Source organism: Bos taurus, chromosome 26 (genome assembly GCF_002263795.3).
Source record: "Bos taurus isolate L1 Dominette 01449 registration number 42190680 breed Hereford chromosome 26, ARS-UCD2.0, whole genome shotgun sequence".
In the NCBI taxonomy this organism is placed as follows: domain Eukaryota; kingdom Metazoa; phylum Chordata; class Mammalia; order Artiodactyla; family Bovidae; genus Bos; species Bos taurus.
The window spans coordinates 21,052,161-21,069,453 of NC_037353.1; the positions used below are offsets into that span (position 1 = coordinate 21,052,161).

The following is a 17,293-nucleotide window of genomic DNA, read 5'->3' on the forward strand; positions in this document are numbered from 1 at the left end:
TGCATGAAAACATCGCGGACTTAATCCCAAGGCAAGGAGAAGCCACAACATCTCATTCACAAAATTCCTTCCCCACAGAGTAGAAGAAATCACTTATATCTAAATCACTTCATTCTAAGCCTTACCAAAAGCCTACAGGATAATCAGTTTGAATTCAATTTCCCTGGTTTGTAGCCACAGATGTGGGATAGCATGGGGTGGATCCCATAAAGTTATGATGCACAGCTTGTCTTTCCCCACCTCAGGATAATGCCCCTCCCCTCCTTAGCTCTTGGGCCGTCCCTGAGGGGCATGATGCACCATCCTCCCCCTTCCCTTCTCTGCTGCTGGCTACATCCCACAAAGAATCGGAATGTCCCTTGTTAAATTCCATGAGTCAGCAAAGAATGGAAACCCTGCTTTCAAAATTCTTACATGAGGTTTCTGGGAAGAGTGTAAGAAGAGTGTCTACAGTAAGATAAACTAATAAATAAACTGGCCCCTGAGCTGAAACAGGCAGGACAGCTTAAGGAGCAAGATAAGCAACAGAGAAGAATGGAGACACATGGGAGAAACACAAATCACTGATAGTAAAATAATTTTATTTAGTGTCTTTTTTTAAAAAGGTAGCATTTCACATATAAATTTAGACTTCAAGATTACCAAAAGGAACATCCCTGAAGGGGGGACAGACTGAGAGCTCCAGTGAGCACAGGGAAGCACACTCCATGGAGAGTTTAAACAAAAGTCCTTTCTCGAAAACTTCACAGTGCTACTTCCCTGTTCCTCAACTCTGCCACCATGGCTTGTGGCTTGTAAGAAAACCCACATCCACCACTTTGGGGCAACAGCTTTTAGCTCATAGGAATAGGAAACATCTCTAGGAATGAAAGCATGAAGGTCAATGATCCAGACTTCCCACAACAATCATTATTTATATGCAGCAACATATATGACAGTTTATTATATAGTTCCAAAGACCTTTTAAAGAGGGCTAGAGAATGTAAAATTCATTCATAAAGAGAATGTATATAATTAAATGAGCAAAAACAAAAATCCTTTCCATATTACGAATGCCTTTATAGGATAAGGCCTAGGGAAAAGACCCTGAATCTGGGATTCCTTTCCCACATTAAGTGTTTGGCACAACCCACAGGCTGTCATGAGGCTGATAGTTAGCTTAAAGGTTTCTGGAAGTGGTCCCATGAATTTTCTGTCTGGCTTGAATGTAGCATACATAAAAGGTGTCTTAAAACTGAATAAACTCTGGCCTAATTACAGGGCACACTGATTCAGGAAACTTAAGGTAAAAAAGGTCCAGATGAAATAGATCTCCCATAGCCACAGGCTAACTCTTACCAGCTTCCCATGGAAATTTAAATCCACTGGCTGCCCAGGAAGTCACTGGAATAATCCTTATCTCCTAGGTGAGGTAAAAGCTGGGGAACAACTTCGATTTTAGCATCTCTGGGCTAGGAGGGACAGAGACCAAGATGACCAAGGATGCTTTCTAGGTTACTCCTTGTTCCACCCTATGTGGACTCTTAAACAATTTCAGAAGGAGAATCTGTGGGCTAGTAACCATGGCAGCCCCAGGATTTGACCTTTAGGCAGAGGTACTGGGGGAAATGAAAGCACCCCAAATCCAGTTTTAAAAATAAAAACTTCCTGCAGTTATGATACAATACTGTGCAGTGAACAGCTAGGAACTGGATACTGCTCCTATTTCTGGTTAAAGTCTTTGTTCCACTCTTGGTCAGAGCTGAGAGGTGACATATAAGGAGCTGTCTGTGGCTAAAAACCAGGCACCTTGTCACATATGGCCTGAGGCAGTGACACAGACATCCATCACCTAATGGAGGATAATGCATGTCTCCCAGAGCTTTGGTTCAAAGCAAAGGTTTCATCTCACCCCAAACTTCAAACCAAGCTCTATCTCTGAGCTTACTAAAGCAATAAACTAATGATTAGGAATCTCTCTGAAGAATCTCTGATTGGGTGGCAGGGTGCACGTCCCAGCAGGCCACCATCTTGACTACAGGAAATCAAACAGGTGAGAATTTTATCAAGTAAATGGTTGCTCAAGCAGAAGATCATTTCCTGAAGAACTTCTGTGGACTAGATGCTAATCACAGGGATGAATGCCAGGACTGGACCCCAAAGAGAGAGCCTGGGTCCCGAAGCAGTCAGTCTTCATTACACTTACCACATTATGGCCATCTTCTCTCTGGCCTCAATCTCTTGAATGGCTGAACACACATTTCCCCAGGGACCAATGTAAACATTATTCAATAGATTTCAGCTTAGAAAAACACAGCTTATTATATATCTAGTGTTTAACATTCCAGTGCAGGCAGTATCTTAGCATCAGACTTTCTCTCATTCATGAGTACCAGTTTAGAAAGGAACACACTCAGGATAGTTGATAAAACTGCGGCTGAAAAGACCATCTGGGTGCAGACAGCTAGTTCTCTCCTGCAATCAGCTGATAAACCAGGACGACCATAGGAGAGGCAGAACAGACAGCATGGGTTCTCTGTAAATCTGAAGAGTTGTGTAACCACTGTTCCCACTTAACCCCTTGGGCCACATCTTGATACTGGAGAACATTTCCATCTGTTGCATCAACTTGTATTCTCCTTGTTTTGGATGGGGCTCTCTCCAGAGGGTTCAAGAGCCTCCTTAGAGGGCAGAGAACCTTTTCTTCCAGTCCTAACATCTGAATACTTCAAAGCACAGGAGGAGTCCACGAACATGCTAGGGATGCTGTTGCCAAAGTAGATCTTACTGTTAGAAGCAATGGCCTGGTACCTTTTGAGCTCCAGATATTCCGGGGTCAATTTGTGCTGTGAGAGGCAAACAAGAGCACAGGCATCAGGACACTTTGGTGCACTATTCACCTCTCTCTTTCCTAACACAGACTTTCCTGATTGCTCTCCTGAGTACCATTCCTCAGCTCTGAATCATTACCAGCGGCGCTCTCTCATTCTGAAGTGTGGCTGTCACATTCACAGCACTTTTCAAATGACACAAACTGCTGCCACTCTCAGCCTGAGGCGACCTCAACGACAGAGTCTTGATACCTGTGTCTGGCCAGTTCTTCCCGAGACAGATTTGGATCACTGGTCTGGAAACTGAAATTTCTCATCTTGCCTTCATCTTGACCAAATTCTATTCTGTTTCTATAGAGCTGCATCCTCCAATCCAATACATTAAGTTTATTTCTAAATTTATATGGATTTTAAAGTACTAACAACTCTGTTCTGACAACCTATCATATCTTAAAATTTCTTCTGAATAGAGATTATTGTTCCTTTCTAAAGAGAAAAAGTTAAAGCCCTGTCGATACTTTAAATCTTGATTCTAACCCTTCAAACTGCATCATATACTTTAGCAACCTCCTTCTCAACTTTTTCTTTGTTCCACTCTATTGTATAATTAATACTTTCTAAACCTTGGTCATATTCTTTCCTTCTCAGAATACTAGGGGTTCTAGTTGACTTTTAATTAAATAAATCCTACTAACAGGTCTGTACTCTCTAGATCTAAACTCACCCGTCTCTATACAAAAACTGTTAACCCATACATCACCCAACCTCCTTTCTCAAGGTACACGTATGAAATTCCTCGTGACTATAGCATTTTTTAAATCCAACAAACAAGCACTACTCAATTAGGGGTATTTGGAAATGTGTGTGTGTGTGCGTGCTCTGTGTGTGTATTGTTAAAATAATTGGTGAGCAAAACTGATAGCTTAGTAGGAAAATATACCATAATGTGTAAGGTAAGTCTTCAACAATGAAAAAGTATCTCACCCCAAAATGCTAAGAATTTGATGAGAAACACTGCCCTGAACAAGCTCAGCATCTGCCCACCAGGGCTCCCTTATCTGGGAGGCAATTTCAAATGAACTTTACTCCTCTCCCGTCACTCTTGTCATTTCAGGAGAAGACCTTTAACTTTCCTGATTACTGAGCTCTTATGCAGCAGTACAAATGAATGCATTTATAGCACTTAACCTGGGCTTATATATCTGCTTGCCTTTTTCCTAGTTCCTCACTTTTATACGGAACCATACAGAGTTCTCTACTCATAGAATGTGCATTATATGCCTTTGGAAATGAATGGCTGATTCTGTGATAGTAACCATCCTTTCTTGACACTGGATAAAATCACCTCTATCATGTTAGAACTCCTCACAAGGGAAAGGAAATACCCAAACTCTATTACTAGGACAGTGGCACAGAGAGCCAGTCACCTTGTTTGAGGTGGCATATTTGTGTGCGGCATAATACTCAGCATCTGCTTTCGCCTTCTCTCGGGCCAGGAATGCGGCATCTAGTAAGCAAAACAGTCAGGGTGTTTAAAACAGAGCAAAGGTGCAACCCATTTCCTCAGCTCTGGGCAAGAGTTCAGACTCTACCTGAAGCAGAAGCCCATTTATCCACTGCCTGATATTACAATCATTTACTTTACTTCTAAGGCATATAACAGTGTCAACAGTTTTCAAATCCCAGTCTCCAGACAGCTTGTTCTCAAAGGGAGAATACTCTTGACAATGTCAAGTTAAATAACTCAGTTCATCTGAACCCACTTCATTTTCAACCTGAAGCTGTTCCTTCTTTCCACCACCCCTCATCACTCAAAGCCTCATACCCCACCCAGGCTCTAGGCGTTAACTAAGTAAGTTCAGACATGAGCGCCTGGCTCTATTTATTGCACTGTCTCCATCCCCTTCAAACCGGATCCACAATCAGTTAATGCAGAATGATAGGAAGCAGCATCATGTAAGCAAAAGAGGCTGAATATTTCATCTTTAAGACTGTGAACTAAGAGCATCGACTTCTCACTATGTGTAATCAAGAGTTTGGAAGATAAAAACTGGGGCTTGTTTTTTCCCCAACTAATCGTCTGGTTATTTTTTTGGTTGACAAGCAGAAAAGAAACTGGTGGTATATTCTTTAAAACGGATTACTTTGCCTGAGAACAAGTCCGTCCTAATTTAAGGATGGAAATAAAAGGTTAACGTTTACCATAGTTACAAACCAAAGAACTAAATATGCAATGGCAATTTAAAAAATGTTTGTCTAGAATATCAACTAGCTACTTCCTCCAGACCAGATTATCCTCTCTATGGCCCACCCACCATAACCCAGACCCAGTCCCTGAGACAGCGAAGCAGTTCAGGATGGTCAGAGTTTCTTTTCTCCCTGTGGTACCTTCAATTTCAGAAATGCGCTTTTCAGTTTCTTTCTCCATCACCTTCTGCTGAAACCGAATTTTTGCCACTTGTGCAATCTTCTCTGCTTCTATAATTATATACAAAACAAGATACCTTCAAAAACATTTCTCTAGTTCTGGAGCTACTTAGAAAACAGCAGCACATAGCTTACATTTAATCATATAACACTTTACAGCCTAATTGTTTCACTGTTTTATCTACCCAAACTATAAACAACTCATCAGAAAAAAGGAAGTTTATTTCCTACTTCACTTTTATTTGGACAGTGTTTGTTTTGTGGGAAGGAGGAATACAAAACGTAACAGTTTCAGTCCTTCATGGGATTAAATGGCAGTGATTCACAAGTTAATGGGGAAAACAAGAGACTTCCTGAAAGCACTCAAAACAAAAACAGCGCAACACAAGTGTATAGCAACATAGGACATTTATATATTGTGGCAGGAGAAAGAAAGGATGTGGAAGATAAGCCAAGGAAGGTCATCTAGAAGAAATCTTAAAAGAAAATTATACACAGAACTTAAGAGGACCTGGCAGAAAGTATAAATGAAAACAAGAAGAAACGAATTAGCAAGTCACAGTGAAGAGGTGATAAGAGAGCCAGTTGACAAGAGAAGATAACAAAAACACTACGGACAGGGCTAAAAGACCCCTGTTTTGAGTGAAAGGCTAAGGAATTTAGCTTTAATATATACTCCAGATCAATTGTTAAGTAACTATCAGGGAAATGATGTGATGAAGAGTTACCAGAGGAGTATTCTGACTGCTATAGACATAAAGAGAAAAAGCAGGGTAATTCATCTGAGCATGTGAAAATGTGCTGGGAGTGAACAAGGTAGCCGCAGCAGGCAATACGGGCAGGGAAAACAAAACATCCTTAGGAACTCTCTGGTCTAACTAAAGGATCCAGAACCAGGGAAGAAAGACTCTAATTTTACACTTTCAATATAACCACTACAATTCTTGAAGAACATTCTCAATTCTCCTTTTCAGTCAAAGAAGTTGAGTATTTTAACATATCTTCTCTTTGGCCTCTGGAGGAAGCCCATAATGGAAAGAACACTTCCAAGTGGTTTCTTCTTTCCAAAAGGCAGGATCCTTTACGAACTACTCCAGGGCATACTTCCCTATATCCCCAACAGCATAAAATCAATCTATCATCATACCATCCTAAAAACAGACTACTATGTTCAGCTGGGCTAAAAACTTAGCATTAAACAGAAACTCAGTAAAATTCAAATAAAAGGTGAGGAATCTAGAGCCTGCAGCTAGAACCCAGAGAATGGTGTCTTAACATTGGGAAATGATGCAGTAATCCCATTTCACACTGTTCTCTGACACGTGGGCATGAACCAACAAACAGCATGACCAGAGCTCTAGTTAAGAAAACTGGTGGAGCAGGCTAATGAGAAACCCTTCAGCTATCAACATCTTAAAATGCTAGATAAAACAGAACAAAATTGTTTCCTAATGTGTAACTGAGATCTTCAAGAGACACAAGTAAAGGGAGAGCTGACAGCCTGAATGACAGCAGCCCTGGGAGTGGATATTAGACAAGTAAAAGAAATGGCCTTGGGTTACTGCCCATGCAGGGCTGGGAGATGACGTCTTGAGATGGCATAACTGAAACCCCCATATAAAACCCAAGACCTTCTAAAGGGCTCCAACTCCAGTGAAACTAAAATGCTCTACCTTCCGTCCCAGTGACATATCATAGTGAAATTAGAGACAACCCCAAGATAGAAAATTCTTAAAAGTAAAGCAAGGAGAAGAGGCCAGACAAAACCAAAATATTACTGCCAAAGTTACACAGAAAAGGAAGCTGAGCTGGGCTTAGAACTATAGGTTAAATTACCATTCAAGAATGAAGTAAAACTATTTCAGACCAAGGAAGATTGAGTAAGTTTTCCATTTCTCAGCCTTCACTGAAAAAAGCTAGCAGAAAAAAAGAAATGAATTGCCAGAAGCAATGGAGAGAAAAAAATTACACAATACATTTAAATAAAAATAAAATATTTTACTGTAAGAATCGATGATAATAATTAATGGGGGAATGAAAACAACATAAAGTAAAATATCAGGCAACAACAATATGTAAAACTGGAGGACAGTGATAGAGCTAAAGCATCCTAAGGTATTATTCAAGAAGAGTATGAAAAGAATGATTAAATCTAGAGTCTCTCAAGTCAGGTATGCTTGTAGCATTTTACAGGCAATGCCTAGTTATACATTCAAGAAATAGAACATAAAACTTCCAATCAAGTCAAAGGAGGAAAAGAATAAAGAAAAGATAATCAATTCAATATCAGTCAAAAAAGGGGGGAAAAGAAGCATGGTAAATGGCACAAAATTAAATGATAAAACAAGTCCAAATATAGCAGTAACCACAATAAATATAAAAAGACTAAACTCACCAGTTAAAAGACAGATTCTCACATTGGATAAGATAACAAAATCCAGCTATATGCTGTTTACAAGAGACACACCTAAAACATAATGACATAGAAAAGTTGAAAGTAAAAGGATGTGAAAATATACATCAAGAAAATAACTAACCAAGAAAAATCTGTCATAGCTATATTATCATCAGACAAAATAGACCTTAAGCCAACAAGCATGTCTGGCTATAAAAGAGGGTTATTACATAACGCGCCAATTCTCCAGAGATGTAATAATGCAATTCTGGAACTGAACACTTTTAAAGATATAGTCCTAGATTACATAAAGAGAAAGTTACAAGTCAACAAATTCATGGTCATAGTGGGAGATTTTAACACACCATCTCAGTAACTGATAGCTCAAGAAGACAAAAACTAGAAGAGCACACAAGATGTGAACAATACAATTCATAATCCTGACATAATGAATATAAAGAGAAACCTGAATCCAACAAATAGCGAACAGACATTCAATCTCTTCGAGCACACACAGAACATTTACCAAAAAAGGGCAATGTACTTGATAGTCCACAAAACAAACTTCAACAAATACTTAAGAATCCATATAACAGGTCATATTTTCTGATTACAATGCAGAAATCAACAATAAAAAAGTAGCTCCCTGAGAATCCACTCAATTAGAAATGGAAAATATACTATTAATAATTCATGAATCAAAGCAGAAATAATGGAAATTAAAAACAAAACAAAAAACAAACACAAATAAATTAAATTACATTCAAAACTGGTGAGATGCACCTAAAAGCAGAACTTGGAAGAAAATGTCTCATTTTACACTTTTCCATTAGAAAAGATTAAAAACTAAAGAATTAAGTCACTCAAGAAATTCGAAAAGAACCAATAAGTAAATTCTAGGTAGAAAATTAAAAAAATAAGTGTAAAATAATAATTTAAAAGAAAGTAACAAAAGAATCAACCAAATTAACATCTAGTTCTAGGAAAAGATGAAAAAAACCAATCTGATCAGCAAAACAGAAGGCACAAATAAACAATATCAGGAATGACAAGGGGCACACAGATTTAGTAGAGGGTTTATTTTTAAAAAATCATTGAGAACTTTACAAACAAATTTATGCCCTCAAATTTGAAACAGCAGATAAAAACATAACTACCAAAACTGACTTAAAAAAGAAACAAACACCTTACACAATACAGAAATTAAATCTGTAGATTAAATGTTGCCATAAAAATCAAATGAGCATACAAAAAAGCACAAACTCCACTTTACCACGATGGTTTTTATAACTGAGTTCCAGCAAATCTACAAAGAGGAGATAATATATATTTTATACAAGATGCTCACAACATGGAAAAAAGAAATGCCCTCTAACTCATTTTGAGGCTAGTGTAGCCAGGATACAACAAACAAACAAAAACAAACAACAGTCCCCAAAAACCTAAGAGTAAGAAAATAAGAAAAAAAAAAAAGCAGCTGACCATTTATGAAAATAAAAGTAAAAAAATAAAATTAAAGCAAGTCATATAAAACGTATTAGGGTAAATTAACCACCTACTTTATGAGCAAATGAATTTATCCCATGAAGACAAAATAACTTTTAAGAGAAAATCTATTAATATAATCATCATATTAACTGCTTTAAAAAGAAAAACCATATGGTCATCTTAACAGATTTAGAAAAAAATTGTAAAAGTTTTAGCAGTCATTCATGATAAAAACCCTGGGCAAGCAAGAAACAGAAGGAAACTTCATCAACCCGATAAAAGTTTAGTATAGCAAACATCACTGGGACTGTGTTTTTAAAGTTAGAACAAGACAAGAATGCCTGTTTACCATCTTTCTTTTCAGCACTGTACTGGAAGTCATAGCCTAAAGCAGTTAAGAGAAGAACTAAAAACTGTAGAGTACAGTGAAAAACCAGAACTGTCCTGATCTTGAAGACAATATGATTTACTTGAGAAATCCAAGAGAATATTATAAACAACAGCATTTTCAGGAAGACTGATAAATGAAAAAATCAACAGCATACCTACAAAAGTAAAAAGCAGTTCAAAAATGTGTCCTGAAAAAAGAGCCTATCTGTACTAGCAAAATATTTGAGGAATATATAGAAATAAGTCTTTAACAAAGAGTGTGTAGGAACTATGAGAAGAAGATTATGATACCTTTTTTTGAAAGGTCATTCTTTCATTTTTCATTCTCATAAATGGAGAAATGCAATAGATTTATAAAATTCAATATTATAAATATAATTCTCTTCAAACTGATATACCATATACAAGTAATGTGATTACAATAAAAACTCAACAGTAGTTTATAGAACTTGAGCTGGTTCTAAAATTTATATGGAGGAATTAGGGCTTAGAATAGTCCAACACAATTTTAGAAACAGGAACAGTTAAGAGGAATAGTGAAGAAGAAACAAACTTGCTCTACCAGATAGCAAGACTTAAAATAAAAGCTATAGTAATTAAAGCAAGGTATTACTGGAAAACGAAAGACAAAGAAATGGAAAGAAAACAGAAACCCAAGCAACAAAACAAATTATATATAGGATCTTATTATATGACAGATGTGGCATTATAAATAAACAAAGGGAATAAGGAACTACTCAATAGTCTAAGATAGTTTGCCATTTGGAAAAAGTTAAACGGATTAGATTTGATAGTGCCTGAAGAACAACGGACAGAGGTTTGTGACATTGTACAGGAGGCAGTGATCAAGACCATCCCCAAGAAAAAGAAATGCAAAAAGGACAAATGGTTGTCTGAGGAGGCCTTACAAATAGCTGAGAAAAGAACAGAAGTTAAAGGCAAAGGAGAAAATGAAAGATATACCCGTTTGAATGCAGAGTTCCAAAGAATAGCAGAGAGAGATAAGAAAGCCTTCCTCAGTGATCAATGCAAAGAAATAGAGGAAAACAATAGGATGGGAAAGACTAAAGATCTCTTCAAGAAAACTAGAGATACCAAGGGAACACATCATGTAAAGATGGGCACAATAAAGGACAGAAATGGTATGGACCTAACAGAAGCAGAAGATATTAAGAAAAGACTATACAAAAGATATACAGAAGAACTACACAAAAAAGATCTTCATGACCCAGATAATCACAATGGTGTGATCACTCACCTAGGGCCACACGTCCTAGAGTCCGAAGTCAAGTGGGCCTTGGGGAAGCATCACTACAAACAAAGCTAGTGGGGGTGATGGAATTTCAGTTGAACTATTTCAAATCCTAAAAGATGATGCTGTTAAAGTGCCACACTCAATATGCCAACAAATTTGGAAAACTCAGCAGTGGCCACAGGACTGGAAAAGGTCAGTTTTCAATCCAATCCCAAAGAAAGGCAATGGCCAAAGAATGCTCAAACTACTGCGTAATTGCATTCACCTCATATGCTAGTAAAGTAATGCTCAAAATTCTCCAAGTGAGGCTCCAACAGTACATGAACCAAGAACTTTCAGATGTTCAAGCTAGATTTAGAAAAGGCAGAGGAACCAGAGATCATTTTGCCAACATCCACTGGATCATCAAAAAAGCAAAAGAGTTCCAGAGAAACATCTACTTCTGCTTTATTGACTACGTTAGAGCCTTTGACTATGTGGATCACAACAAACTGTGGAAAAAAAGAGACAGAACTACCAGAACACCTGACCTGCTTTCTGAGAAATCTGTATGCAGGTCAAGAAGCAACAGTTAGAACCTGACATGGAACAAAGGACTGGTTCCAAATTGGGAAAGGAGTACATCAAGGCTGTATACTGTCACCCTGCTTATTTAACTTACATGCAGAGTACATCATGCGAAATGCTGGGCTTGGATGAAGCACAAGCTGGAATCAATAATGCCAGGAGAAATATCAATAACCTCAGATATGCAGATGACACCACCCTTATGGCAGAAAGCGAAGAGGAACTGAAGAGCCTCTTGATGAAAGTGATAAAGAGGAGAGAGAAAAAGTTGGCTTACAACTCAACATTCAAAAAACGAAGATCATGGCACCCGGTTCCATCTCTTCATGACAAATAGACGGGGAAACAATGGAAACACTGACAGACTTTATTTTCTTGGACTCCAAAATCACTGGAGATGACGACTGCAGCCATGAAATCAAAAGACGCTTACTCCTTGGAAGAAAAGTTATTACCTAGACAGCATATTAAAAAGCAGAGACATTACTTTGCCAACAAAGGTCTGTCTAATCAAAGCTATGGTTTTTCCAGTAGTTGTGTATGGATGTGAGAGTTGGACCATAAAGAAAGCTGAGTGGTGTAGAATTGACGCTTTTGAACTGTGGTGTTGGAGAAGACACTTGACAGTTCCTTGGACTTCAAGGAGATCAAACCAGTCAATTCTAAAGGAAATCAGTCCTGAATATTTATTGGAAGGACTGATGCTGAAGCTCCAATACTTCGGCCACCTGATGCTTAGAACTGACTCCTGAAAAAAGACCCTGATGCTGGGAAAGAGTGAAGGCAGGAGGAGAAGGGGACAACAGAGGATAAGATGGTTGGACAGCATCACTGACTCGATGGACATGAGTTTGACCAATCGCTGGGAGCTGGTGATGGACAGGGAAGCCTCTCTTGCTGCAGTTCATTGGGTTGCAAAGGGGCAGACTCACTGAGCGACTGAACTGAACTAAAACTGAATCTATATATCACACTAAACATTAAAATAAATTGCAGATGAGCTCAAGATCTATATATGAGAAGAAAAACTTTATAACTTTTAGAATAAAATTATTATTTTGGGGTTGGGAAAGAATTCTTAAACAAGATAGGAAAAGCACAAACTGGAAAGGAAAAGATCGATGAATCTGATTACATGAAAATGAAATACATACGTATGTCAAAGACATCATAAAGTTCAAAGACATGCCATAAATTGAGAGAAGATATCTGCAATGAATAAACCTGGGAAGGGATTAGTATCTAGAAGATATAAAGAATTTTTACAAATCAGTTTTAAAAAGTAATCAAATAACAGCCAAAGACTTTAACAGGCAATTACACATCAAAAAAAGGGAAACTTGAATGTTCCATAAACAATACTCAACTTCACCAGTAACTGGGGAAACTCATCAAAACTGTGTGGTTTCATGTCCATCACCAAAATGGCATAAATTTTTAAAAATCTGGTAACTCTATGGGTAGAGGAGGATGTGTAGAAATTACAACTGAATAAGGCAGCAAAGAAATGGAAACTCAAACACTGCTGAAGAAAGGGTAAAACGGAGGAGTCACTTTGAAGGGCAACTTGGCAGTGTTTTTGTAACTTCAAGATGTGTGTTCCCTATGACTCAGCAACTCTGAGATACGTATTCTAGAGCAGTGCTTCTCAAACCAGCTGTGGGAAAGAATTTTTTTGTATTTTAATATTTAATAAAATATAATAGGGCACTGACCCACACCACATGTTAAGTAGCACTTCTCTAGAAAAACTCTTGCATGTGAGCACAGAGAGATATGGATGAGGGTTGTTGGGGGCCAGCGTGAGGCACTCCGCCCGTGGCAAAGGTCATGAGGAAGGAGGCTCAACATACGCAAAGGCGGGATCGAGCCTCAGGAGTCCCCCTGGAAATCCTCGAGCATCTACCCCCATAACCAGAGCCTGCCTACTTTACTACTTTGTGCTCTCACCTACACCTCTGACTTTATGGGGGGCTGTCCCCCACCACCTCTTTCAGAGAAGGAGTTAACTTAGAGCTCCAGTTAATAAAAACTCCTGGGCGTGACAAGAGTGTTCTAATCTACAAACTCCTCTGAAGGTTCTCTAGCCTGCCTGACAGGCTTGTCCGGTCACATGTGATTGCTCACAGCCTCCCAACCGTGAGAGGCATGAGATGCTTTAAACCTTCTAAAAACAGGTTCCTTAGAAAAGTTAGAAAACCATTAGTATAAGTATAGTGGGCTGATTAGAAATTGTACTGGTGAAGGGTTTTTCATTTGTTCAGCCAATGTTTGTTGCTAAGTCTCCCCATCCCCTGCCCTTACACACATTAATGAATATATAGAAGAAATAAGTATTAACCTTTGATATTAATCACGTTAGACCTTAGGCTAAGTAAATTCTTTCCTTAATTAAAACCCACTACACCTTCACCCTATAGGAATGTAACTTTATCTGGTACCTTCAGAAGGTGGAGTCTTTTTTAAGAATAATCACCCCTGGAGAAATAAGTGTCCTGGTTGACTGACCGCTGTCACAAGGAGAGGGTCATAAATTGTCAGCAGGCCCCCTGGCCAGAAGATGATGTAACACCCCTAAGACCTCTGTATACATTTGTATGAAGCACCTGACTTTGATAAAAGTCAGGACTGCTGACCCCACGTGACTTTTGCATAACATCTCAGTGTATAAAAGTAGACCATGGAAAATAAAGAATTGGGATCAGTTTCTCGAAATACTGGTCTCCCCATGTCGCTCGCTCTCTCAAACTCTGGCTGAGTCTCCATCTGGAACGCGGAACCCACCAAGCTTACTAATTTTGCCTGGGCTTCTAAGATCCGACTGGGGAGGCCTCAGTGTCTCTCCTTCGGGAGAACGGAAGGATGCCTGCGGCCTTCGTAAGTGGTGCAAACTTCTTGTCTTGAAGTTTTACTGGTCTCCCACGTAAACCAAGCTACTCAGCCTCTTTTCTCCACTGAATTTTCCTACTGAGCTATCCTCATTCTACTACTCTTTACATCTCTAATTAATATCTAATTGAAGCTATTGTATCCTGATCCTCGCCGACGCCGTCCCCACTTTGAACTCCCTGGATTAGCTGTGGCTGGGCCTCGGCAAGGGTATTACTGCAGAACAGTCTGTAATAAGGAAAAACCAGAAACTAGCTCTTCATTAGTAATCCATCAAATGAGGATCACTCACAGAATGAAATGTATACACAGCAGTTAAAAAAGAAACTAGATCTATATGTATCAATATGAATAAATCTCAGTGTTAGTTAAAAAAAAAAAAGGAAGTTGTAAATAAAAGGTGGAGTTTGATACCACTTCTGTAGTCAAACAATTCTGTGAATTGTTACATACTTAAAGTAATATGGACAGAAAAGATTTATGTCAACTTCAGAACAGAAGCTACTCTGAGAAGACAGGTCAAGAAGTAAGACCAGGGAGGGGTACAAAAGGAGGCTTCATATAACATTTTCCTAAAAGAAAATGCAATCTGAAAGAAATATGGCAAAATGTTAAGCCTTCATTATATTGTTCTCTGTATGTTCCTATATGTTTGAACTATTTTAATGTAAAATAAACTTTCAGCAAACCAAGGAACAAACAAGTGAGAACCTAAGGCAGCAGGTGACTAACAGCCTGCTGGGGTTTTAGGGAAGCCCCTGTGACTTAAAATTAGCTATAAGCAACCCTGCTGTACTTCCAGAGATGGCAATATTTATCCATGCAGATAAAACTAGGTTGCATGTCAACAGTAAGGATGCATACTATAATCCTGAGCTTTGGCAAAAAACCCTCCCTTATTCTGAATCTGTGTACACAAAACCCCTATTCCACCAGAGACTAGAACTATTCCCAAACCCTATCCACTGTCCCTGTCCTCGAAAGACAACAGAGGGGGTCAACAACACAGTGGAGAGCCAAAGCACTTCATCAAGTACTGGCCTCATCTATGTTTAAAGGCTTTAGGACATCTGAACATACAAAGGAATTTCCAGGATTCTCCATCATGTATGATGCAATCTTATCTGAGTCCCATCAACATCCAACATGAGGCTGACAAAGAACAGGACAAACTCACAGCACATGTACTTAGAGACTTCCATTTCAGAAAGAAATCCAAGTACCTATAACAGCCTTTTTCCTCTCTGTCTCAGCTTCTTTCTCCACAACCTTTTGTTTCTGTGCAGCTATAAGAAGTTTTGTCTTCTCAGCCTCCCTGTGGGAAAAAAAATTACAAAAAATTAGAAATGATCTATAGTCATAGAAAGTCTCTTGATGAAAGTGAAAGTGGAGAATGAAAAAGTTGGCTTAAAGCTCAACATTCAGAAAACGAAGATCAAGGCATCCGGTCCTATCACTTCATGGGAAATAGATGGGGAAACAGTGGAAACAGTGTCAGACTTTATTTTTCTGGGCTCCAAAATCACTACAGATGGTGACTGCAGCCATGAAATTAAAAGACACTTACTCCTTAGAAGGAAAGTTATGTCCAACCTAGACAGCATACTGAAAAGCAGAGACATTACTTTGCCAACAAAGGTCCATCTAGTCAAGGCTATGGTTTTTCCTGTGGTCATGTATGGATGTGAGAGATGGACTGTGAAGAAGGCTGAGTGCGGAAGAATTGATGCTTTTGAACTGTGATGTTGGAGAAGACTCTTGAGAGTCCCTTGGACTGCAAGGAGATCCAACCAGTCCATTCTAAAGGAGATCAGCCCTGGGATTTCTTTGGAAGGAATGATGCTAAAGCTGAAACTCCAGTACTTTGGCCACCTCATGCGAAGAGGTGACTCATTGGAAAAGACTCTGATGCTGGAAGGGATTGGGGGCAGGAGGAAAAGGGGACGACAGAGGATGAGATGGCTGGATGGCATCACCAACTCAATGGATGTGAGTCTGAGTGAACTCCGGGAGTTGGTGATGGACAGGGAGGCCTGGTGTGCTGTGATTCACGGGGTCGCAAAGAACTGGACATGACTGAGCGACTGAACTGAACTGAATAGTCATAGATAGTAATTCTGACACTACAGTGGTTCAGAGCATCATTTTCAATAACAATTTTCTGACTCACTAAGGTAGGCAAGAGAGGTGTTATCCTATTTTACTGATAATAAACCTGAGGTTGAAAGGTTAAATGATTTGTCCAAAGTCACCCAGAAACAGGAATCAAATTTAATATATTTCAGTCTGACATATTCAGTTGCTCAGTCATGTCAAACTCTTTCTGACCTCATGGACTGTAGCCTGCCAGACTCCTCTGTCCATGAAATCATCCTGGCAAGATTACTAGAGTGGGTTGCCATTTCCTACTCCAGGGGATCTTCCCAACTCAGGGATTGAATCCATGCTTCCTGCGTCTCCTGCAATGGCAGGCAGACTCTCTACCACTGAACCACCTGGGAAGCCCGTAGGCTGACCTTTTCTACTAACTGTATCAAGAAAAGGCCTGTGATCTGGAAGTGTCTGGAGTATATAAATGCTTCCTTTGCTATTAGGCCTCCAGCTAAACTGGACCAACTAGCAAAAGGCACTAACCTCTGGGAAGATGCAGCCCCTCAGGTGCATGGTTTGGCAAGCAGAAGGGGGCTGGATTTCAGGCCCTCTTCCAGCAGACACTCTCATGTAGTGGCCTTATTTGTTGTACAGAAGATAGAACTAGATGGCAGTTCTTTATTAGGTGGTGAACTGGGGCTCAATGTACGAAAGAACATTCTAAGAATTTGAGCTTCCTAATAATGGAAATAGGTGGTCTGTCACTAAGCATGGACAAATGGCTACTAGGGGACCACATGGAAGGAAGGGTATTAAAGAAAAGATACCTATTAGGTGGGAGGTTAGACTGCATTATTCCAAGGTAGCCTTTAATTGTGGAATTCCAACAGTCTTTAAACTTAGGAAAGATCCAGAATCCAGGCACTCCAATAGTTTCCCCAAACATCACCCTCGCCAACCTCTCTCCTTTCCTCGCGTTAA

At 39.2% G+C, this 17,293-nt stretch overlaps 1 protein-coding gene across 6 annotated transcripts in view; it reads right to left on the reverse strand.

Moving 5' to 3' along the window:
• Nucleotides 1-560: 560 nt before the first annotated feature.
• Nucleotides 561-17,293, reverse strand: part of ERLIN1 (ER lipid raft associated 1) — a 41,773-nt gene continuing 25,040 nt past the window's right edge. For 5 of the 6 annotated variants that reach the window (XM_005225631.5, NM_001164032.3, XM_024985825.2 and 2 more), the window contains 4 exons: nucleotides 15,445-15,536; nucleotides 5,199-5,288; nucleotides 4,238-4,317; nucleotides 561-2,825 (listed from right to left, as the gene is read on the reverse strand). In XM_005225631.5, the coding sequence (XP_005225688.1) occupies nucleotides 2,604-2,825; nucleotides 4,238-4,317; nucleotides 5,199-5,288; nucleotides 15,445-15,536 (484 nt within the window). In that variant the 3' untranslated portion in view covers nucleotides 561-2,603. The remainder of the gene's footprint in view (nucleotides 2,826-4,237; nucleotides 4,318-5,198; nucleotides 5,289-15,444; nucleotides 15,537-17,293) is intronic. The other variant, XM_059881950.1, reaches the window with a different exon arrangement.